The sequence below is a fragment of the Ceratotherium simum genome, chromosome 6 (assembly GCF_057802395.1).
Source record: "Ceratotherium simum simum isolate JZ-2026a chromosome 6, ASM5780239v1, whole genome shotgun sequence".
Taxonomy (NCBI): domain Eukaryota; kingdom Metazoa; phylum Chordata; class Mammalia; order Perissodactyla; family Rhinocerotidae; genus Ceratotherium; species Ceratotherium simum.
The window spans coordinates 66,410,850-66,435,566 of record NC_141905.1 but is presented as its reverse complement, the minus strand read 5'-3'; the positions used below and the strand labels follow the sequence as shown (position 1 = coordinate 66,435,566).

Genomic DNA, 24,717 nt, shown 5'->3' with positions numbered 1-24,717 from the left:
GATTTGAGAAGCCAAAATTCTTTTCTTGAGAGATGGGAAATTCATGGTGGTGAGTCCAATATTTTATGCTATATTCCCCCTCAAGAACTTTGCCAATTTATACATCACACTGTATAAGAGGTCAGATTTCAGGTTCCCAGTAGAAGGCGAGACGGAAGAAGTGTTAGCCGAACAGCTCTTGGTGGACTCACAAGGCTGGAAGATAAAAGCTGGACATGAGGACTACCATGGCCACTGGGACTGAGGAGGTCAATTCTAGAGAGAAGGGAAGCATAGAGAAGGAGCACAGTATTCTGTGCCCTTTTTCTCCTTGAGTTATTTGACCATACCTAAGAGATACAGGCAGAATAGAAAGTAAGTCACTAAAAGGATGGGAAATCCACCATAGTTTTAGAAGTATTACATTTTTGGGAAATAAAAATTAGAGTTCAGGGACATGAAGGAGGAGACCCCTGGTGAACAATATAAGACAAGGTTCTTGAGACTCCTGGAAAGCTTTAGCCTAGGAGGAAAGATAAACCAGAATTAGACCATGCTTTCTCAATGCTGAAATCCAACCTGAAATTATTTCAGTCTCTGAGTGGTTTAGGGTGACTTACCCCCACTTTAGAGGGGGTAAAACAAATCCTCTTTAGAGGAAAATAACATAAATCAGAGCCCTTACCTATTTTTTCATATAAAATGTTGGGCATTTAATTTTTAAAAATTACAGATATATCAAGAAACAGGACCAACAGGAAGAAAAAAGCAACATTGTCTGAGATACACTTGATTGATCATTGGAAGAACAGTTGTTTGAGATATGATTAATATGTTGATGAATATGGGGGAAGATGATAGAAAATTTAACCCTGCAGCAGTAATCAGTTGACAGCGGTAATCAAATGGAAGTTGTAGAAATAAAAATACAATAACTGATATTAAGAATTTTAATAGGTTTGCAGCAGATTGAATCCAGATGAAGATGATCCCAGTGGATCAGTTAACTGGAAGAAAGGACAGTAGGAAACATAACATTTGGAGCATAAGAGCAAAAGGATGGAAAATAGAGAAAAGAATAAGAGACAAATAGAAAATGGTGAAAGGGGTGAACACAGATGTAATGAGAGTCCCAGAAAGGGAGGATGGAGATAAGGAGCCAGAATCTTTTTTTTTTTTTTTTTTGGTGAGGAAGATTAGCCCTGAACTAACATCCGAAGCCAATCCTCCTCTTTTTTTCGCTAAGGAAGATTGGCCCTGGGCTAACATCCATGCCCATCTTCCTCTACTTTATATGGGACGCTGCCATAGCATGGCTTGATGAGTGGTGTGTCGATGCGCGCCAGGGTCCAAGCCTGTGAGCCCTGGGCTGCCGAAGCAGAGGGTGCGCACTTAACCACTACACCACCAGACTGGACCCCAGAATCATTTTTGAAGAGATAATGCCTGAGAATTTTCTGAACTGATAAAAGATATCAGCATATCAACACATAGATTCAAGCGAATCAGCAAACTCCAAGCAACATATATACAAAAAAACCCCACACTTAGGTATCATATTCAAACTACTTACATCTAAAAGCAAAGAGAAAATTTTAAAAGCAGCCCAGAACAAATGGAATGCTGTCTTTGAAGTGCTGGGGAAAAAAACAAACATGAAGGTAAAATTAAAGACATTTTTCAGACAAACCAAAACTGAGATGAGTCATATAAGCTGATTTCTATAGAAAGAAATACTAAAGATAATTCTTCAGGCATGAAGAAAATTACATCAGACAAAAGCACAAAATCATGGGAAGAATGAAGAGCAAGGAAGAGGGTATATATATATGGATAAACTGAAATTAATAATGACTTTGCAGACCAATAATGATAATCAGCAGTGGGATTTAAAATATATGTAGAATTAAAATAAATGACAACAGAATATATGTATGACAATAAAATATGTGTGACAATAAAATATATGTAGAATTAAAATACGTACATGACAATAATACAATATGTGGAAGGAATTAAATGGAGTTAAAGTAGTTTAAGTTCCATGAAATGTCTGTGAAGAGGTAAAAGTACTAATTTATATTAGACACCAACATGTCCAGAATGTGTGCTTTCATATCTAGAGTAACAATTAAAAGAATAGTAAGAGAATATTTAACTATCAAGCTATTGGCAGGGGAATTGGAAGAATATTAAAAATGCCTCATTAATCCAAAATAAGGCAAGAAAGAGAGAAAAAGGAACATACTGCAGTTGAGACAAATAGAACAAATACTGAAATGGTAAATATAAACCCAAATATTATCAGTAATTGCATAAAATAAATAATTAGTGATTTTTGTGGCTTGCTTTAGAAGTCTGTGTCTAACCCAAGGTTGTGAAGATATCATAGGACAAGGTTTTTCTTTAGCTCTCATATTCAAGTCTATGATCCATCTTGAATAATATGGTTTCAGGCAGGGGCCAAGGTTTACGTATTTTTTCCATATGCGTGCCTAATTGACCCAGGACCATTGAAAAACCATTCTTTTCACACTGAATTGCATTGTCGTCATAAATCAATTGACCAAATATGTGAGGGTCTATTTCTAGACACTTTATTTTGTTCCACTAGTCTAACTTTCAAACTTGTGTTAATTGCTAATTTCAAAGGCATTTTAATTACTCTAGATCTAGAGGAAGTCTTGATCTTTGGGCATATAAATCATCTAAACAAATAGAAAATCATATATATATATATAATTTATAATAGTATCAAAATACAACACATACCTACAGAGAAATATAACAACTTATTTTCAATAGCTCTACCTAGAAAACTACAACACATTTGGAAAAATATTTGAAAAAATCTAAATGAATGGAGAGATATACCATGATCATGGATTGGAAGATGCATTATGGAAAGATGCCAATTTTCCTCACATCGATCTTAGATACAAGGCAATTCCAATAAAATCCACAGCATGTTTTTGTGGGTTAAAATTGACAAGATGATCATAAAACTTATATGAAAATGCAAGGGCTCAAGAATAGCAAAGATATTCTTGAAGATAACTCACAAAATTGGATGGCTTACATTACCAGATATCAAGATTTATTATAAAGCTACAGTAATTAAGAAAGTGTAGTGATGGCATATATATACATTTAGACACCATGTCCAGATATATATATATATATATATCTCCTAAATACACAAGCTGACCAAGAAAGGGAATAGTGAGTCAAGAAACATACCCATATACATATGGTATATGTATATAAGTAAGTATATACATATATATATATATATACACACACACACTTTATTTATGACAAATGAGACACTGCAGTATAGTAGATAAGTTATAATCTTTTCAGTAAGTGGTGCTGTGACATTGAATATCCGTGTGAGAATACATACATCTTGACCTCTCTTAACACGCAGAAATAATTCTAACAGGATTGCCAATCTAACTTTGAAAAATAAAACTAAAATGTTTAAAGGAAAACACAGAAGAGTATCTATATGACCTTGGGTTAGACAATGATTATTTTAAACAGGAAACAAAACCCAGTAAGTATACAGGAGAATATGGTTTAATTAGACTACATTAAAGGTAAGAAATTCTTTTCTTCAAAAGACACTATTTAGGTAAGCCCTAGAGTAGAAGAAGGTATTTGCAATACATAATTTCAATAAAGGACTCATACCCAGAAAAATATAAATAAATCCTACAAATGAATAAGAAAAATTCTGGCAAACCAATAGAAAATACACAAAGGACTTAAATAGATTTCTCAAAGAAGGTAACCAAATAGCCAATAAGTATATAAAAAAATTCTCAACATCACTACTCATCAAGAGAATGCAACTAAAACTATAATAAGACATTACTATGCACCCATCAAAAGATTTATATTTTAAAAGAGTAATAATATCAAGTGTTGTTGTTGGAGCAAGCTGTCAGTCATACAATGCTGTTTGGAGTGTACATTGGTACCACCCCTTTGGAGACCTATTTGACATTAACTACTATAGCTGAATATATGCACAATGTGTGACCCAGCATTTCCACTCCTAAGTATATGCTCATCAGAAATGCATACAGATATGCACCAGAATATATGTAAAGTCATATGCATAGCAGAGTTATTCATAAGAACTCAAAACTGGAAACAAATATTCATCAACAGTAAAATGGAGAAATAAATTACAGTATACTTATGAAATGGAATACCTTGCAAAAATGAAAAAGAAAAAACTATTGCTACCTACAAAAACTTGAATGAATCTCATGTCCAATATTAAGCTGAAGAAATCAGACTGAAAAAAATACGTATTGTATGATTCTATGAAACTGCAAAAACAGACAAAGCTAATTTATGGTGATCATAGTGAGAATAATTGTTACCTTTGGAGGGGGAGTGGCAGGGGGGATTTGAGGGGTACTGGCAATTTTTAATTTCTTGGTAATTAATGGATGCATTCACTTTGTAAAAAATCAAGTTATATATTTAATCATTTGCATATGTTTCTTTATGTATTTCCTGCTCAACAAAAGGCTTACTTAAAAATGTTTGGAAATGCAAATAAAATATAGTGCTTTGTATTTAAGTCTTTAGGGAAAAAAAGGAAAAAGAAAACTTTTTTTGGATTCTTAGGGAAGGATTCATTTTCTGGGCCAATCCTATACCCTATGCTTACCTTGTATGGTGAATGTGAAGGCCCCTTTCCCAGAGACATAAGGAACCCGATTCTGATACTGAGAAGAACATCATCTTTTGAAGCAGCAGATGTTTATGTTGGAGCAGGCTTCAGAATTCAGATTTTTGTTCCATTTCTAAGAACACAGAGCAAAATCTGAAACAAAAACTCACTCCTGGTCAGCTGCAATCTTTGTACACCCTCCAGGGATGGAGGCCAGGCTCTCATCTGTTCGACTTTGCTTTCTATGTAACAAAGATCGGCAGGCATCTCAAACTTGGCCTAGTGATGTGGGAACAGATTGGGGAATCTGGTTCTAAGACGTGTAAATTCATGCCTTCTGGGCGCAAGAAGGGAAAAAAATACAAGTCAGTTCATTCCACTTGAGTGGGCAAAGCTACAACAGCAGGAATGAAATCTGCTGCCTTCAGCTGTCAGACCTGGCCCCTTGATGCTCTTGTCTCCTAGTGCAGAGCACCGAGCCAAAAGGACTGTCCCTACATCAGCAGGCCCTGGGAACCTCACATTTGACTGTGGGATTCTGTGCTAATGATTCACAAGCTCTCTTTACAGAAACGTCAGTTTCTCTATTAATCTCTGGATTATATACGTAGGAATGGGTGATGCCTGCGATGAGCAATGTGGAATAAAGAAAAGCAGAGTGTCTCTGAGAAGTGGGGGAGCATTGAAATTTGACACAATGATAATAATTTAGATATCCGACATTTATGGAGCACTAACTCTGGTCCATTTTGTGAGTGCTTTCACGCATTATCTCACTTAGATCTCACAGCAACCCTATGCAAGTAGGTGTTATCATCACCATTGTCATTTTATAGATAGCACAGCTGAAGCACAGAAAGGCAAAGTTACTTAAGTAACTAACCTAAGACCACATGCCTGCTAAGTAATAGAGCCAGGAGTCAAATCCTGGCTCTATGGTATCTTGCCTTGCTATTGCTTCTCCGTGGTGGAAAGAACCGTTTTCTGGGAAAGAACTTCACGCAGTTCCTAAGGCTCCCTAGAAACACTTGGCTGGGGGCAGGTAGTAACAAAAATCAAGAATAGGCAAAATTATGTACACCCAAGCCAATCTGGCCTATGGCTACAGCTATATTCTTAGACGCTCGTCAATATATAAACCAAGATTTTCCTCCTGGATTTTCTGAGAATATTTATGGCTTGAGATCAGTTTGCTGAAAATCATTTCAGCAGAGAGATGCCAGATCGTCTCTTGGGTTTCCCCCTTTTTGCAAAACCGTGCCTTTATGGAACGGCTGTTGTGTATCTGGCACTGTTTTATCCATTCTAAAGAATGTTAGAAAATATGGGCTATGAATGTAGCACTTGAGGAGTTTATCATCCATGCATACCAGACTTCTCCAGGACTTGGTTGTGAATTAGGCTATAATAATTATTTTAAAAAAAATTAAATCCAAAACAGAAACCTTTGACATGTGCCACCTGCAATACATGGGGTTTCTTTATCCTCCTCAAAATCTCTGAGTCCACTTCTCATTTGAATTTGGTGCTTCTAAACTTATTTTGAATATAATATCTGACTCTTACCCCCATACCTAGTGCCAGTTCTTCATAATAATAGGGATATTAATGCCATGCTTCTGATGCCCCTAAAGCAGCAAGTCCTCCAGGTGCCAAAGGGACCGAGAGGTCCCTACTACATTCTGATGTCACAGTACACTGTGATTAATGCAGAAGTGGGCGAAGACACTCCAAGTCAGTATATTTTGTCATTTGGGCACTGAAGATTATGCCTCTGTTTCTCATGGTTTACTCATAGTTCAACTTTCTCCTATATAGACTTGTCTTCTGTCTATGGGGCTAGATTGGGCCAGGGACTGATGCAACCCCCCTTTCTTTGTCCGCAGTTACTTTTGTACAAACCCTCCATGAGGGCTCCATCTCCTAAGTGTATCAACTAAAGCCTTAGAGACCTGAGGAATCAACTGTCCAACCAAGTAGTTAGACATGAGTCTAAACATGAGTGTTTATTTGTTCTTGAACAAACATGTTACTGAGTTCTAATTTTACATCATATACTTTTCATTCATTTGTAGACATACTTCAGTTTATGGAAATACATGTTTTGGGTTAAATAGGACCTCTGCTGTATCAAGTTTTAAATAAAAATCTAACCACATGAAATAGAAAATATTTAATATTTTGTATTCATTCAAAGCAAAAAGAAAAACTAATTTACTGCATTATATTGTAATAATCATTTTTGGCATCCCCCAATAAATTATAAATATCATTAAGGTAGGAGTCATACCACGCCTGGTTGCAGCCCCAGCGTCTCTGCTCTTAGTGCCTAATATATTGATGGGAATTCAATAAATATGTGTGGATTTGGATAAGTTTCCCCAAAGAGTGTAGAGATAAAGCCCAAACTTAAAAGGAAAAGACTCTTAAGTTTGAATAACATCCAAAAGGTGTTAAGGTCTTCATCTGAAATCTAAATCCCTTCCTTTATACTGTAATAGTGCATGTCCTAATTCTAACATAAGAATATCAATGAAAAACTTTCTAAAAACAGAGCAAAGAGAACTTCTTATTCACAGAAGATAATCAAAAGCTTGTGACACCATGTCAATACTGTGTACTAGAGCCAGAATTTTGCAAATTTGACATATACAAGACGTGGAATCCCTTCCTGAAAATAGCATGTGAGGCCACCCTCTACATCTAAGTGACAAAACACAACTCCTTCAAAATGCCACAGCTTGGCTCATCTGTTTCTCAGAGAACTACACAATTCTGTGAAGTTGATGAAAAGCCCCATTGTCAGGAACCCTATCCCTGCTGCTCATGGGGTTCTCTCCAAATATACTGTAATGAAAGAACCTTCATTAGAAGCAACAAGGCAAAGGAGCCCGTCTTGCTTCCATCCCAGATTCACTCATTGTGGCAGATCCAAAAACACCCACATGCTGCACGTATGCACACACACACATGCAAACACACACACACACAATGCATTTCTCACCATTGTTTCCTTAAGAACAAAGAACAGTTGATCCAGAGACCAACCAAGAGGGGAGAGAAGGAGTCCATGAAGTTATGTCTAAGAAGCCAAACATTTTCAACTACACCTGAATTTTAGGAAACTGATTGAAGATGCTTTGCACTGAGGCCTAAGCATCCAATGAGAGGTGGCATGTCTCTGTCTGGAGACTCCCTCAAGATGGATGTCCTCTGGACCACTAATGAGCATGTAATGAGCCTGTAGACTTTCAGCATGATAAGTCAGCTTCCCAGAGAAATCCAATGCAAGAATCTGAAGGTACAGGGTGGATGGTGAAGGGCCTAATCAGTCTTAAGAACTCGACAAAACTGATTTGGGAGGCATTCATTTGAGAGGACTGCTAGGCAGAAGTAGTGTCTGTGTGTTACGGCAGATAATTAAATCTGTTTTAAACAGCTATAAGAATAAAGAGATGCAATTCTCTGCATAATTTAAGACTTTTAAATTAAATCTGAGGCAAGGGACTAAAATTAAAACTTTGATCTGTATCTCACTGTTTTAATACTTCAATTTGCATACAAAGACTGGAACTTAATAAGGAAAATTCATGATTATAACTTCTTCTGTGAGATTTAACTCCAAAACGTGAAGGCTGTGTCCTCATTAGATGAATTTCAATGATCTGTAATTTCACATACATTGAAAGACTTATGGCAGCATGAAAGTAGCCACAATGTAATAACACTTCATAATATTGCAGGATACTGCCAGTCGTCGGATGGTAGAAGATGACTCTTGATTGTTTTTTTTGTGAGACACTCATTTGTCGAAGTCATGAAAGAATTTGACCTACTTTTTCATCTAGAGAAAAATCGGGGCTTTTAGAGATGGCACAAAGAGTTAGCAGGCAGTGTTAAGTCTAGGCAGGTGTCAGTTTCTAAGCCAGCCCAGATCTGACTCAGAAGCCTCAACTGTTTTCTCCTTCCACACAAAGGAACGGGAGCTGATTTCAATGAGCCGTGGAGATTTAAGAGACTTTCTCATGTATTATTCTATACTCCATTCAGCTTTATTCTCTTTGACTCTAGCAAGGTAATTGAGCCACTTCATTTCTTCTCCCTTGTTGCTTCAGGTTAAAAAGGAAAGAAGAAAATGAGGCTGGCAATAAAAGTTGTCTTTAGCTAAAGGCCTGGTGTCTGAAGTTCAGGTCAAATAGGTTTGCAACTCTTTCTAAGGCTCTGCTTTCCTCTTCCCTCAGTACTGGTCCACATACATTGGGGTATTGCTGTTCTTTAGGGTTTCAAGGAATAGATGTTTGCAAAGAACTTCAGTCTGCTTTGACAAGCAAAGAGAGATACCTGGCTCATTACTGAGAGCTCCAGTTCAGTGAATATCCCAAGGGCTGAAGTCATGAAATAGTCTTCAGTTTGGATTTTCAGTCTCCCAGCCTGTCTGCTCTATGCCATGCAACACTGGTGTCCCATTGCATCCACATGGGTGGCCACCACTCCTGAATCAAGGCTTCACTAAACCACACAATTCTTGCCCAGGTACGTAACTTCCTCAGGTTTCTGGCTTCATGCTTCACCCTTCATTATTCCTTGACTCTTTGCCTTACTAGCTCAGTTCTCACTGTAACCCACCATTAATGTGCAAAAAAAAAAAAAGTGTGTGGAAAGTCTCCACCATGTGACAACAGCACTTGAATAAGTTCTGCATCTTCATCTAAGAGCTGAGATTATTTCAGCAGCCTGGAGGGATATGGGAATATGTGTGGATGTCCAACAATGCCAATAAGAAGAATAATAAATTATAAAAATCACAGGTTATCTGGACTAGAAATGATAGGATCATCATCATTCTGCCCACTTTTAATTTACAGGTAAAGAAATTGAGGTCCAAATGTAAAATGCATTTCAAAGAGCTATAACCAGGTCTTCTAACTCGCAGGTTTCCACCTGACTTCCATAGAGCACCTCTTCCACATACACTTCCTCTGTAGACTTCTGTAAAGTCACCTACATCTCACAACAGCCTAATAATTTGGAAACATGTTGAAGTGACATCCAGAGAAATCATATATCCTATAAGACAGGATCTTATGACTTGGTTAAGTCCACCAAGTGATGCTAGATACAAAAGTTTGGAAAGCTATTTAAAGATGTTGACAGCATAAAGTAAACAGTGTAATGATTCCAGTATTGTTGTGCGTGTGTGTGTGTGTTCATGTGTCTTCTCATTGGTTAATATGGTATTCACAAATCTAACAACGTAATCTGTGGGTAGTACCATTATGGGTAATTTGGATTTTCTTTTTCCTCATTTTATGTATTTGCTACATTTTCTCCATGAATACATCATGCCTTTTCTCTATTTTTTCTTCTTTCTTCTAATAAAGCTAACATATTTCTATTACATATTTTACTCCTAGGAAAAACTCCTTGCATAGGTTTATTCCTAAAGGAATCTCTCTACTACTCTTTTAAAAAAGTATATGTATATTTTAAAGAGTATAATTTTGTTCTTATTGCATACCTAACTGTTTAGAGTGATTTAAAAAAGTCATTCAAAACATTTATAAGATTTATGTCATTTAGCAGCCCCATAGTTTTGCTGCCAAAGCCTGCTGAGGTAATTCCTAAAGCCACTATGTAGTGGTAACAGTGTCACTTTATCACCTAAAAAGTGTTTCCAAAGCACAGCAGGTCAAGGTTCTGACCTCTCTGTACCACAATGTCTAGATGGAGTAAAGAAGACTTGGCTAATAGTTATTTATCTGCTCACACAAGCCAAGTGTTCCTCCTGCCTCATGGTATTCTGTTCCATTCTAAGCCAGACACCAAGTACAGAGACATAAAAAGGAAATTTGGAAATTTACTGTTCATTCAAACACATGGTGCTATGGCATGTTTGCAAGTGAGGGATTAAACTATTTTGTGATGTTCCAATTGGAAGTTCTTGGCATGACCATTAGATCCAGAAGTATTTGGAAGTTTAGTTAGGCAAGTCCCAAGGATTGGAGTCCTCAAAAAAGGACCCAGTCCTTTGCATTTCATCAGAGAGAAGGTGGAATATCATGTATCCAGTCAAATGGTTTGGTGGGCCCATAGTTTGGTCTCCCTGGCATCACTGGCCTTGTCAGATATGAGTTCTTTGGTAAAATCATAAATCCCTATGCACTTCCCTCCTTGCTCTGCGAACCTTCTCCCTCCAGATCGGGGCATCCAAGTTCACTGTTGCCTTTGTGTGCAGAGAAGCTTGGGGGTCTGTGCATTTTGAGAGATACCTGTGCTATAGAAAACCATCTCTGAATACGCAAGGGGAGGAGGTTGACTCTATCTTCTGCAGTTATGCTGATATCCAGATATCTTGGGATTGTTGTCCATAACTCAGTTTTGAAACTGAAAAGAAGCCCAGAGGGCATGATTCAAACCAGACATCCAGGAAACACTCTTCCCCAGCTGATCTAGAGAGGCAGCCTCGCTTTCAGCAATGGTAGCACCTCTTGGAAGGGATACGTGAGAGGACCAAGAACTTGCTTGGGAACAGAAAATAGGGCATGTGCAAGTGCCTCTTATCATTGACTAGTGTTGTTCTGTGCTCGAAGGGCTCAGTTTACTATTATAAAATAGCAGGTCCAACACAGTTACAGCAGCTGTTTCCTATTTAGAGTCATCTCACTCTTAATCAAACACTCACATCACCAGGGGTCTTCATAAACATGTTTTGCAGCTCCCATGGTATTTTATAGACCCTGGTATATTACACTGGGCTCCTCTTATGTCACTATGTAATGAAGAATTTGGTCCATGTTGGCATTTCTCTAAAGGGTTTTAGTTACTTAAGCTTACAAAAGCTCTCTGGTTTCAAATATGAGTGAATCCATCTTTCTGCACCCACCTGGGAATGAGCACAACAGAATAGTTTGAATGTCTTCTGTAAACAAGTAGTAGGAGTGCTAAACTTGGAGTGAAGAAGAGCTTTGTTCAAACTGGTCTTGTGACTCTAGGCAAATTTTAATAGTCTTTCAGGCCTGAGTCTTTTAGGGTTGATGATGAAACGAGATACTACATAGAGACCAGTTCTTATTATTTCTGGCACAGTAAACTTTCAAGAAATGTTCTCTGTCTTTTCCCTTAGTGACCGTCAGGGAATGTTCTAGAACAATCTTAGCTGCACACTTTATGTAAGAAGTCACATGCCAGAGTTCACTCTTATTGAATAAGCGCAAGGTGAATAGCGCTTTTCTCCATGTACTCAGCTCTTCTGGCTGACAAAATCTCTTCTCTGAAGGCCAGAGCACACTGTACCATAGCTATGTCCTTTCCTGTTTCTTGTCAAGACCTCACTCACCTGAGTCTAAATGTACCTCTAATAGAGTATGCAGGGCAATGGTGGGCTACTTTTATTTCATGCTCTCCACTCTGCCTGGTGTCATTAGCCACAAGAAGAAAAAGCTGAAATGTCTGATTTTTGTTTTTGTCATTCAATGCTGCTTAATGATATTTTTTATCTTACTTTGAGGTCAAAAGGGCATTAAAATAACAACAGAAGTCCAAGACCAAAGTTGACTGTATCCCATCATCAATGTAACCCATGTCTGTGTTACCTTCTGGTTATTTCCCATATACTTAATCAATATTTAAATATGTCCAGGAACAATGAGATAGAATGTTGTGTTTTGTGATGGTTCTTGTGCTGTAACATACTCCACCCCCCTCTAAATTTGGTGAAATCTTTGTTTGCCCTTATTTGCTCCCTCTTTCTCTTTTTTGGTGAGGATGATTGACCCTGAGCTAACATCCATTGCCAATCTTCCTCAGCAAAAAGAGGCAACTGAGCCAACATCTGTGCTCACCTTCCTCTATTTTGTATACGGGACACCATCACAGCATGGCTGATGAGCAGTGCATAGGTCCATGTCCGGGATCCGAACCAGCAAACCCTAGGCCACTGAAGCAGAGTGTACGAACTTAACCATTACACCACTGGGCCAGCCCCTTCCTCCCCATCTCTTAATGCTGCTGGTCTCCCTCTGCCTCTCACTTCACCTTACCCCCTAAGGTAATTAGCATCAGCAGGCTGGGTTATATTTGCCAGCACCTTTCTCTGTGCTCATACAAACACACACAGGCTTATAGTACATATACTGTGTTATTTGTTGCCTTTTTTTCTTTTCTTATAAAAATGGGTTATACTATAGTTATTTCTCTACAATGTAGTTTTTGCTGCATGGACTTCAAGGTCCCTTTCGAGAGTGAATGTCAGTGGAGCCTGAGTCAGGCCCGCTCTCGAGCTTTGCAGGGACCAGGCTCTGACATAGGCGTCCAGGTTCTCTCTGCGGCGGGTCCCTAATGCCTTCAAGAGCATCTTGGAGTCTCATTGCTGGACTGAGGCTGTCGGTGTGGAGTTACTGTAGCGTTTGCTTTCCCACTTTTCACTAAAGCCCTGTTACAGGAACTGATAGGTTCACACACCTTTCATTCCTCAGGTTAATCTTGGCTTCATGGTGGCCATTTGATATATTTGTTTTTCTGTTAGAGAAGTCAGTGATGCCCTTGGAGAATCCCCATATGGATTTCATGTGGCTTTTGTGCCTTTCTTGAGAACTTCTTTTGAGCTAGTATTCTCAGTTCTGTGTCTATATCAGGGCCTGTGACTAAAGGGCATTTGGTCTGAAGCATTTTGTATAATGGTCTAGATATTTGCTAGCCTAGGTTCCATTTTAGGAATGATGACATGATTTATTAGACTGAAGTAACTCTCAATTATACACTAGAGTTTCCTGACTACTGATTATGAATACCTGTTGTTTGCCGTTTTCTCTGTCTTCTTTATGGCTTGAATGTGATACTGCTTTACCGGAGGGAAGACATAAGAGTAGAGTATAGTTCATGCCAACCCTTCTTTCCACTTCTTAGCAAAAATATTGTCAGAGGGGGGAAACAAAGTGAAAGCCAGGAATAGAGTCTAAGAAGAAAAGAAAGTGATGCCTCTCTTTTGTAAGCAGCTTCCTCCCCCTCTGAAATATTACAAGTAACTTTCAATTAAAGAGGCTCAACAAGCACTGAGCTGCATTAACCCGCAGATAACCCGATTATCTGAGTTAACCCGCAGATAATCTTAAACACTTTCTTAAGTCTCTCCCTAGCTGGGCCCTTAGGCATCTTGTTTAACCTCTCTGTGCCCCAGTTCTCCTGATATACCAAATAGAACTAACCTCTGCCCTTGCTATCTCCCGGGAGTCCTAACAGCCAAATGAAATAATATGTATGAAAGCACTTTGATGAAGAAACACATTAGAAATACTAAAATTTATTGAACAGAAAAGGAACAGAAATATTTAAAATTTATTGAACAGAAAAGAACCACCTGCAAGCATTGTGTTAGGTGCTGATGATACAGCCAAATAACGACACATCTTAGCTCTTAGTAGTTTACACAAACTACTCTCCTATCATCCAGCAACATGTTTTCCTGAAGAGGTTAGCTAATCTTGATGACATGTATTGTAGAACTTCTGTGTGTGATGATGCACCAGTCACTAACAATGAGTTTAGTGCTTCCCTTCCCGGCTTTATTAATGCACCCTTAGCATTTAGAATCCTAAAACATCCTGGGAAAGCTTTACCATCGAATCAAAATGGACTAAAAATAGCGTCAGCTCGTGCTGCACTATATTTATCTCCAGATAAATTCAATCACCAGAAAACCTAATGTTCAACTATCTGAACCCGGACCTTTGGTGTAGCCCAGCATCAGCTGTGGACCTTCTCAGACCACAGCAGAACGAGCATCCTCCCCAGAGGCCCTGAGCCAGGAGGTGGGTCTTGGGTGGTAGCTGAGCATCAGCACTGTTTTCTTTTATTTTCTATAAGAGATGCTGATATCAAAGGCTGAGATTCACTGATTTCAGAACCAATAAACTATGGGAGTTAATTTTGACAGGAAGGTGAATGTAATTTCCTGTTGCAACTCACATTTCAATCTACCATTATCTGCCCAGAACTACCCCCAACTGGCTTCTCAGAATACTTGAGCCTCCTTCCAGTTCATCCTTCATGTAGTAGCTGGAGTGACCTTATTGAATTAAAAATATGATCATGCTATCTTCCCCCAAACTCCTGCTTAAAACACTTTAATGGCTTCCCATTACTCTTAGGAAAAAGATCAAAATCAGAAACGTGGCCCGCAGGTCCTAAAATGTCATTTTCTCCCCTCCAGTCTAATTTTGTAACATGTTCCTACTGCGTCTATATCTTCAGCTTCCTTTATACCATCCCCCTTCTGCCACAGGGCCCTTGCACATCTGGTTCCTTCCATCCCCATTGCCTGGAATCCTCACCCCCATCTCACTCACTCATGTCCTTTGTTTGGTTAATTTACTTCTTTAGGCCTTCTCAGCTTAGATGTCACTTCTTCTGGGAAGCCTTCCTTGAAGTTCTCAATCAGATCAGATTTTCATCTCTCCACCGCTTCCTATTGTGCAAGCTTACAACATTGTGCACCTCTCCTTCATATCATCCCTTGTAATAGCATTTTTAGTTATTTGTATGATTATTTAATTAAAGTCCATCTGTCTCACTAGTAGTCTGTATGCTCATGAAAGCCCAGACCACATCCGTTTTGTTTGGTTGGTTATAATTTACTTACCAGTTAGTGCCTGATACAACACTCAGTAAATACCTGCTGGTTGGTTGAATGAATGAATGACCAGAGAGCCAGTGAAAGCAGGGCAAGTGTGCCTAATTGAATGGCGACCTAGGACTTGGGCTCTTTCCTTTGCCCTGTTTCTTATTCTCTGAAAGGAGTTGGCATTCCTGCCTCAGATGGTAATTATAAAACCCAAGGACGTCAGAGGCTGATGACAAATGAGCCTCAAGGTGATGCGGTTACTGCTGTATCAGGCTTACCAATCACCTGAGATCCCCTAAAGGCAAAGGCATGGGATCCAGTTTGTTCCACTGAGTGGACAAAGCTGCAACAGCAGGGATGAAACCTGCTGCCTTCAGCTGTCAGACTTGGCCCCTTGGTGCTCTTGTCTCCTAGTGCAGGGTACCAAGCTCAGAGGCCTACACCCTCATCAGAAGGTCCTGGGGACCTCCGATTTGATTAGGGGATTCCATGCCTTTCCCTACAGGGGGTCTCAGGTGCATGGTAAGCCTAATACTTTAGTAACATATATCCATTTTATATATGTATATAGAACCTGACCTAATACCCTAAAAGTCTGACTCTGTAACGGCAGCCCCACTGATGCACTAGTTCAACACTGTGTAGCTCCCTCCTTTCATCTGTTCTATACATAGAGAATATTATCATGAGTGGAGAATTAAGAATGCTTTCAGGCCAAAAGACCAGCATGACAAACTGTAGACATCCAGACAGGCAGAACTTGGGAGGGGTTTTATGTAATTGACAAGAGGTCTAAGTCCAGGCCCACAAAAGGAGAATGGTGAATACAAATCAGAAAGGGAAGGCAAAGTAGACTCAAGCAATGGCAGCCAGAGTTGTACTTTTCCCAGTTGTGCGGGTAGCTGCTCTCTCTCAGTGGAGACTGAAGTGGAATCAGCTGAAGATGTGAATCTCCCTTCCATCCTCTTGCAAATCCTGGCCCCTACGTGATGTCCACTCCATCCCCACAAAGAACCGCAAACACCTCTCCCTCTCTCTTTCTCTCTTTTTCTCAGAAACTATATTGCTTGTTTTGTTCCACGATTAACCCTATAGCTACTCCTGATACTTCCCTGGAGCATTTGTTCCAAACGATGTGAGTGGATTATAATGTGGGCTCTTCCTCCACGCCCAAGCATAGAGCTGACCTGGCAGCAACTCTGTTGAAACCCCGGGAAACACGGGAGTGGAAACTGACTAGAAACAGGATGAGAAATTGATCCATCAGTCCACTTTGGTTGTCCAAATGCAGGACAAGTCAGCAAGAATGGTTGACATTTATATTATTAGTGAAGGGAATTCAAGTAATTGCACAGTGTCTGGGCTTTTGGATATTTGTTTTATAGTTTTTAAGGGAGTTTCTTTTCCCACCCTAGGGGAGAATTTTTGCCCATGTCCTTACCAAGAGTTCACTGCCGTGTGCCCCCAACACGATGCTTGGCTGGGCACAGATCAGAAGAGTAGGTCACATCGATTCATAGGATTTGAACTGCTTTTCCATTCCCTGTGAATTAATCTTTTAAATGTCAGCATTTTAAACTTGGCCTTTTCAAAAAATATGATACCGTATGAACCTTACTTAATCGAAAATACATTTATAGTTCAAAGGTTTTGTGTTTTTTTTCCCTTGAAAATGGAAAAGTTAACCCAATAAACAAACAAAAAACTTGTTAAAGGATGGGCTGTGCATGAGGGAAGCTGGTTGTTGTCATTTGGGTCTAAGAAACTTTGTTCCTTAAGAATCTCAACTGAAATTCCAAAGGCCATTTTTTTTTACAGGTCTGGGATTTTATAAAGCCAACTTTATCGTCTCCTGCCTACCTGTGGGAAATTTAGAATCGTGTGATTCCAATCAAGCTTTAAAAGGGATATTGCAGGTCTTTAACACCTGCATTGTTTTTGTAGTCATTTATTCAGGTATACAATTTTAAAGATTACTAATTACTCACATCTCTTATAACAACCCTTTGAGTTAAGATGCTAAGGTATTATCATGCCCATTTCATGGATCAGGTAACCGAGACCCACAGAGGCTGAATGACTACATGAAGTCATCCAACTTGTGAATGGCACACTAGGATTCAAACCTGGAGGAGCCGTCAATGCTCTACCCACAGTGCTATTGTTCCATTTGAATGAATGAATGAAATGCAAGTCCAGAGAGATGGGTTCTGATCCCAGAACTGCACTAGCTAGCTGTGTTAACCTTAAGCAAATGACTAAACCTTTCTTGACTTCAGCTTCCTTACCTGTAAAAGTAATGAATGTTGCCTGCTTTTCTCTCCAGAATAAGATTCTGTGAAGAATGAAATGATTTTGATAGAACAAAATGCTGAAGTATAAAAGAATTAACCACCATTATCTTAAATAATAATAGGGCTGAGTCCAATGTCATGTCAGGTGTAAGGCCAGGTGTCTCCCATCCTTCCTCCAACATGGTTAGGGAATCAGAAATAGAGGGGGGAATTCAGGGGTCCTGAACACATAGGAAGTGGCCCATGACCATGTCAGGTATGCCGAATTTTTAAAACTGTATGGGTACACCTTTTAGTCATATTCATGGTAAGACTATAAACAAAGCCTTCAGAGGAATTGAATATCACATTGGAGCTGATAATCAAACACTTAATTTTCCAAACCTTGAAACTTTTAGTAGTCGGTGCCCTTCAGATTTGGAGAGCATCCATCTTAGTAAACTGTCTGCCAGGGAATGTCACAGGGATTCTGTCAAAACAGACAGATGCTCCCAGCTGTAGGAGGGAGCCAGGGCTGTCATTATCCCTGAGCCAGGGACCAGGACAAGCCCCAGCACTGACTCCCTTTCCTCTGATGTTGGGCTGTTTTTCAGGGTGACGTTCAGAGGACACTCATCCAAGTGGACTTCGGTGATGGCATCGCAGTGTCCTATGTCAATCTCAGCTCCATGGAAGACGGGATCAAACACGTCTATCACAATGTGGGCATTTTCCGAGTGACCGTGCAGGTGGACAACAGTCTGGGGTCTGACAGCGCCGTCCTGTACTTACATGTAACTTGTATGTTATTGCTGTTGTTGGCTTATGACATATTTTAAATATTGTGTCCTTTTGAAATATAAACCAAAATTTCATATCTAAAAGAAGCTCACTAGTTACCTTTTAGCAGAAGGGGAAGGGGGAAGAAGAGAGCCAAGTGGGGAGAAAGTAAGAAGAAAATCAGCGAGTGGAATTTGAATAATCCCAGACTCTGGTTTGCTTCAAGTTGTTCTCATTGCCCTTACTTTGCCTCTTCCAGGTGCCTCTGAGATATAACACCTGTGTCTGGGGGCTGGGCCTGTGCAACTTGCTGAGCTGTTTGGTTGAATTTTTTTTTTTTTTTGGGTCAAAAATGTTTGAAAACAGTCTTCTTGTATGGCTCCATCTAATGCATTGAGAATTAGCACAAGTAACGGAATTTCTCCCCATCTTATTAGTCTTCTCTCCCCACGTTATATCTCACTAGTAATAATTCTTTTAGACTTTTGCTCCTTATTTTGAAAGTGTGTTTTCTGGGCTTTTATCTGTGGATGATTTGGTGTTAGAGAGAAGGTGGTATAGAGGAAAAGAGGGTAAACAATGTTAAGGAAGCTACATTAGGAAATGGTTCCAAGAAATGTTCAAGCTTTTCCCCCATTGAAGAATCTAAAGGTATACTAGATATGATGAGATGATAACTCCTAAATTATGTTTAGTCAAAATGTGTGCCATGACTGCCTCTTATGGTAGGTGTGTGGGTGTCCCCACACAGGCGTAGGACATGTTTAGGTTGCTAGAGAAATGGTTTACTTTAAAACAAAAGTACCTCCTTTATATGAATGGTCTTGTTCAAATTAATTCCAGCTTCCAACCCAAGAGTATTAAGGCCAGGCAGTTTTCCAGCCCTCTCACCTGACCCTTACCCATTGAACCGAATTGAGTAGAGAAAGTACCAACTAGAATTTGTTTAAGCTGCTGTGGTCCAGTGGAGGACAACACTATTTAGGGATCCGCAACAAACATTGTTTGTTACCAAGGATTCCTGCTGTATCAGTAATTCTTGATCTTTATTTCCTGTACACTCATGACAGAGGTGCTTCGAAGAAACACACCCTCACTTCTTTGGGTTTAAACAAAGTTTTACAAGATTCCTAGTATGCTAACACCATTTCAGCTAAAGTTTATTAAGGTCTTACTGTGTGCCAGGCTTTGTGCAAAACAAGCTCTTTATGTGTATGCTCTCACTTCTCAAGACAACCCTATGAAGTAGGCACTATTGGAAACACTACTTTTCAAAGAACAGTGAGGTTCAGAGAGATTAAATAACCATTTGAGGTTGTAGACCTACTATCTGGCAGAGCCAGGGTTCAGGCTCAGGTCTACCTGTCTCAAGAATCCCAGCTCTTGATCACTAAGGTTATTGTCAGTGCCAACAGTGGCTTGGGGTGGGAGGAACTAAGTCTCTGTCAGCCCTTATCCCCCTCAACATCTTTGCAGATCATCTTGAGAAACATGAACATTTACATTAGAAGCAGTGTACTTGCTATACAACTACGTAGGTTCAAGACATGTTTCAGAGGCTCCCTTCCTGCTGACTTCCCCCCTAAGCTGTCTTATATAGACTTTCTGGAGTTGCCTCTTACTAAGAAATAATCTCAAGTGATGATAGCATAGGAATAATCATAAAATATTTCCAAACTACATCACAAACCTTGGTTATTAGTAGCAAAAATAACTTGCAACACAAATGACAGTGCATTTGCTGAGAATGGCTGCCTGCCTAGCAGCCTATCATTTTCCACAGCTTTTTCTGTAAGGGGGATTTTTGTTAGAGAGCCACTCTCCTGCAGAATTATAGTAATTTTATTCCATATCCCATATACATATTAAACATCCACCATACTCTAACCACGTGTCAATGCTGATTTAAAGTTCAGCAGCAGCTTTTTGTCTCCATTTCTCAGGGTCTCCCGTACAGTCATTCACAGCTCACCCTTCTGGTCGCCCTGTGGATTCTTCCTCACCCCTGAAAATGATCACATTCCCTGAGAGATACCTCCCCACCCCAGCCCTCTCCCGGGTTTACTACATCCTGGGAAGGAAAACAGCACAGAGCTTGCCTCTGCTCAAGATTAAAGGTGGCTGATGCCAGGACTTCTAAAAGAAATGAGCTTCTTTGTTTACTTGCCATTTTTTAAATTGTCTCATTAGCCTAGCCGAGTGGCTAAACGTTTTGACCCTAACATTAGTGGCAGATGATTGGTAGTGGAAGGGTTTGTGTTCTGATTTTAATTCTGTTAGTCTCCTCTTGGGTTAAGTGGTTGGATAAGCATGCCTCATGTAATGGAACACCTTTCTAAGCCTGGCCTTGGGGACAAGAGTCAACTCTTTTTTTTACTAACTATATTAAAGCAGGGTTATTTGTACACTTTCATTAAGTCACATACATCTAAACCCACGTCATAAGCAGTTTCAGCAGGTTCCGACATGTTTGCTTAGCGCCTCTCTCCTAGAGGACCCATTGCACTTTACCAAGCACATGAACTCATTTGCTCATCCTGACACCTCTACCGTGATGGGCAGCCTTGGTGCGTGCTTTCAGAGAAAACAAAGATTGGAGAAGTACTGTGTCTTTCACACTATTTTACACTAAGAGGAAGGCAGAACAAGACCATAATTGATTCATACTCCCCAAAAGCTCAAACCTGAAGGGCATCATGGCAGTTTTTGATGCCACAATGCCAGGATATAGGAGGGAGGTGGCTTTGTAGAAAAAAACGAAAATGAGCTCTGGACTGAATTGGTTGTTGTTAGGTCCAAATGCAGGCCTGAACTCCTGGCCAAGTCACTCCATTTCTCTGAGCCTAGATTTTCTTCTCTGTCACATGACGAATGCATATCTTGTTTCCCAAAGTTTCTATGAAGCAAAATATTCTGTGCCCTGTCAACCAGCAAGGCTTGATTTTCCATCAGCATGAAGTAGCACATGCATTTGCACTTAGTGGGTTCTGAGCAGCAGCTCTTAGCTCAGGGTGCCAAGCCTACCCTCTGCCCCTCTCACTCATTCCCCCACCCCGACCCCGAGACTCTTCCAGAAAGCCCCATTGCCTATCTAGAACACACACTCCCTCCGCTCTCCAGTGCAGAAAGGATTTGATTCCAAATCAGAGGTTTTTAATGTGGGTTTGCAAAGGTCATCAGGGACAAATGGAGATGATGTTCCTGCTGTAACGTTTCCAGGAGTGGGCCAGCAGCTCTCACCAGGCGGCTGGGTAATCTGTTGTAGCCTGACAGTTGGAAATTCCTTGGGGATGGTATTCACTGTGCTCTGCTAGTTTGCAAACTAATGAGACACGTGGTGCAGCCAGTGTTCCCTTCAGCTGGATGGGGCAGAGAATTTAGAGGACATGCAGGTTTCTGTTCAGAAAGCTGCCCTGTCTCAGCAAGTCTTGCAGGAAAAAAATCACCGAAAATGGTACAAATGTGCAGAATGGTAGGAGGAAAAAAAAAAAGATGAGGTGGATTTTCTAGTCTTTCCCAAACCTTCTCTTCAGCTACGTCCTCACATGGGCACCATTTACAGATATCTTTCTGTGCCCAGCTTAGCATAAAGTGATCAGTGTCTTGAAAACCTGTGTAGCTTTGCAACTTTTCACATGATCATTATATTGGCCAGCAAATGTCAGACTAGGGTTTTGTAAAGTGTGATTTAATGAGTCACCTGCCCCAAAATTACATGATAAAAATGTAGTGTCCTGGGCCCCATTCCAGACCTACTGAATGAGAATTCCTGGAAGTGTGGCATCATAATCTGCTTTGAACAGATGAGTATGGTCCTTATGTACACTGAGGTTGAAGGAACTCTGTTTCAGGATCTCACCTTTACAATTAAATCACTTTTATTTCTTCTAGTGGATTTTTTAACATTTCAGACAAACAGCAATGTGATGCATACATGATGTTTCATTTGGTGGTCAGAGGAGGTCTCCAGAACAAATGCTAGAGGCAGGCCAAAGCAATCAGTGCATATGTGTACACACACACACGCGCACACACACACACATGCACACAATGTTCAGTCTCACGGACGTCAGCTGTTTCCTGCAGCACAGCAGGGCTAAACAAGAAAAGGAAGGGAAACCCAGTTCAGACAAGTAATTCCCCAGTTCTCTCAACCGCCTTGCCTGGGAAGATTCATAAGGAGTGATGCAGCGCCACCTTCCGTCCCTTTTGTACATCGCAGGCACCTGTCTGATGGAGCCACATCTGCCAGTTTGTTCACCTCTGGGCTTAGTGCAGCCAGCCAGCTGGGGTCCTTCAAGGGCTGGAGGTTCATTTCCATCAGCGCGAAGTAGCACATGCATTTGCACTTAGTGGGTTCTGAGCAGCAGCTCTTAGCTCAGGGTTCATTTCCGTGACTCCATTAGGGCAGACCGCACCCTCTGTGCAGAAAAGAGATGCTTAAAAGACAGGCTTTTAGGTAGCAGGAACTAGGTATATTTAATGCGTAAAAAGTAAATGAATACAAGAGGATGTGGGAATCTGAAAGATAAATTCCACACATTTGTATGAATGTATAAACATGCAAGAATGAACTCATACAAACACACAAATACATATTTCAGGGGTTACAAAGCCAACATGCTAGGTGTCCTGAATACCTCTTAGATCTCGTTGGCTCCCACTCTTTCCCTCCATCTCTCCCCTGCAGCTGTTTCTTGCTATTGTTCAAGCATGGAGAGCCACCTCCTCCCCTCTTGGCGCTTGCTCTGCCCTCACCCTGGAGCATCCCAAATAGATATTTGGTGCACTGCCTCACTTTATTCAGGTCGCTGCTCAAGTGTTACTTCTTCTGAGAGACTTTCCTTGACCACCCTATCAAAAATAGCACTCTCTCACCTACCCCAACTTTATGTGTTCCATGTCTGCCTCCTTCAATAACACATGAGCTCCACCAAGCGCCAGGTGTCCCCAGCACCTAGAATAAGGCCCGACACATAGTAGCACTCAAAAACTATTGAATGAATGAATGACCATATTGCACTAACAAGGTTCAATATTTGTCATTAACAGGACAGAGGTATCATCCTTAGTTTGATTTTCTGACTTTAAAAACATTATTAAATGCTTGTTTGTGAGTGAGACCTTTTCTGAATGGAACTAGCATGTCTAGCAGAGCTTCCCTAGTCCTTGCATTCTAACTGGCTCGTTGAAGTCAGATCAGGGAGTCAGGAGGAGTGTCACAGAGGAGGAGACGCCGGGACTGAGTCTTGAAAATGACAGGTGCCATAAGAAAGGTGGATAAGCCAAGGTCCCAGGGTGGGACAAGGCATGGCCTGCTGGAGTGTGATGGGGAGATGGCCAGAGCCGTGGAAGAAATGAGAGCTGGTGTAAAGTGCATTTCCCAATGGCGGGAACATATTTAAGTAATTAGTAAGTAGCGACTCTTAATAGCTGTTTTGCTCAAATGGGAAAGGTCTCTTGGAGCATTTGCCAGCCGGCCAGAGCATGGGCTCTCAAATCAGACTGCTTTGGTTCACACCCTGGAATTGATGTCTCCTAGCTGTGTAACCTTGGGAAAGTCACCTTCCTCTGTCTGTTCCTCTCTAAATGGGGGTGATAGCAGTCCCTACTTCATAAGGTTGTTGTGAGGATTAGATGAGAATAAAAAGAGCCACTAGCAGAATATGTGGTACGTAGTCATCGCTAAGTAAATGCTGCCATTTTATTATTTCAGTCAACCATTCTGATGTAAGATCAACTACTTCTTTTCTTTTGTTTTAATTTTAATTTTTATTTTTTTTCTGGGAATGATTCATCCTGAGCTAACATCTGTTACAATCTTCCTCTTTTTTTTTTTTTTCTCTCCAAAACCCCAGTACTTAGTTGTATATTCTAGTTGTAAGTCATTCTAGTTCTTCTATGTGAGCCGTCACAGCATGGCTACTGACAGACAAGTGGTATGGTTCCATGCCCGGGAACAGAACCTGGACCGCCAAAGCTGAGTGTGCCGAACTTTAACCACTAGGCCATCAGGGCTGGCTCTCACCTACTTCTTATTATATGGCTTATAAGCCAGAAAGTTAATTCTATTCTACATGCCGGTCACGACGCCTCTAATTCTATAAAGAGAGAGAAGCATGGCAAAAGCAGAAACAGAAATTTTATCATTGTTAGTTTACTTACCCCGTGAATGTTTGAGTATCTGCTATGTCTCAGGAACTGTGCTAGTCTTTATACGTGATATACATGAAGGGTTATTCCCCTCAAGAAGTTAGCAGCCTGTGTTTTCTGTCTCACAAACTTTAGATCAATATGTGGTAGTTATCATTATTATTATAATTAGGTAATGGGAATTTTAATTTTGAGCAAACGAGTAGCACGATCAACTTGGC

At 40.2% G+C, this 24,717-nt stretch overlaps 1 protein-coding gene across 5 annotated transcripts in view; it reads left to right on the top strand.

Moving 5' to 3' along the window:
* SORCS1 (sortilin related VPS10 domain containing receptor 1) overlaps nucleotides 1-24,717 on the top strand; it is a 487,586-nt gene that overhangs the window by 417,322 nt on the left and 45,547 nt on the right. For all 5 annotated transcript variants that reach the window (XM_087432564.1, XM_004428057.3, XM_087432565.1 and 2 more), the window contains exon 19: nucleotides 18,178-18,364. In XM_087432564.1, coding sequence (XP_087288690.1) covers nucleotides 18,178-18,364 — 187 coding nt within the window. The remainder of the gene's footprint in view (nucleotides 1-18,177; nucleotides 18,365-24,717) is intronic.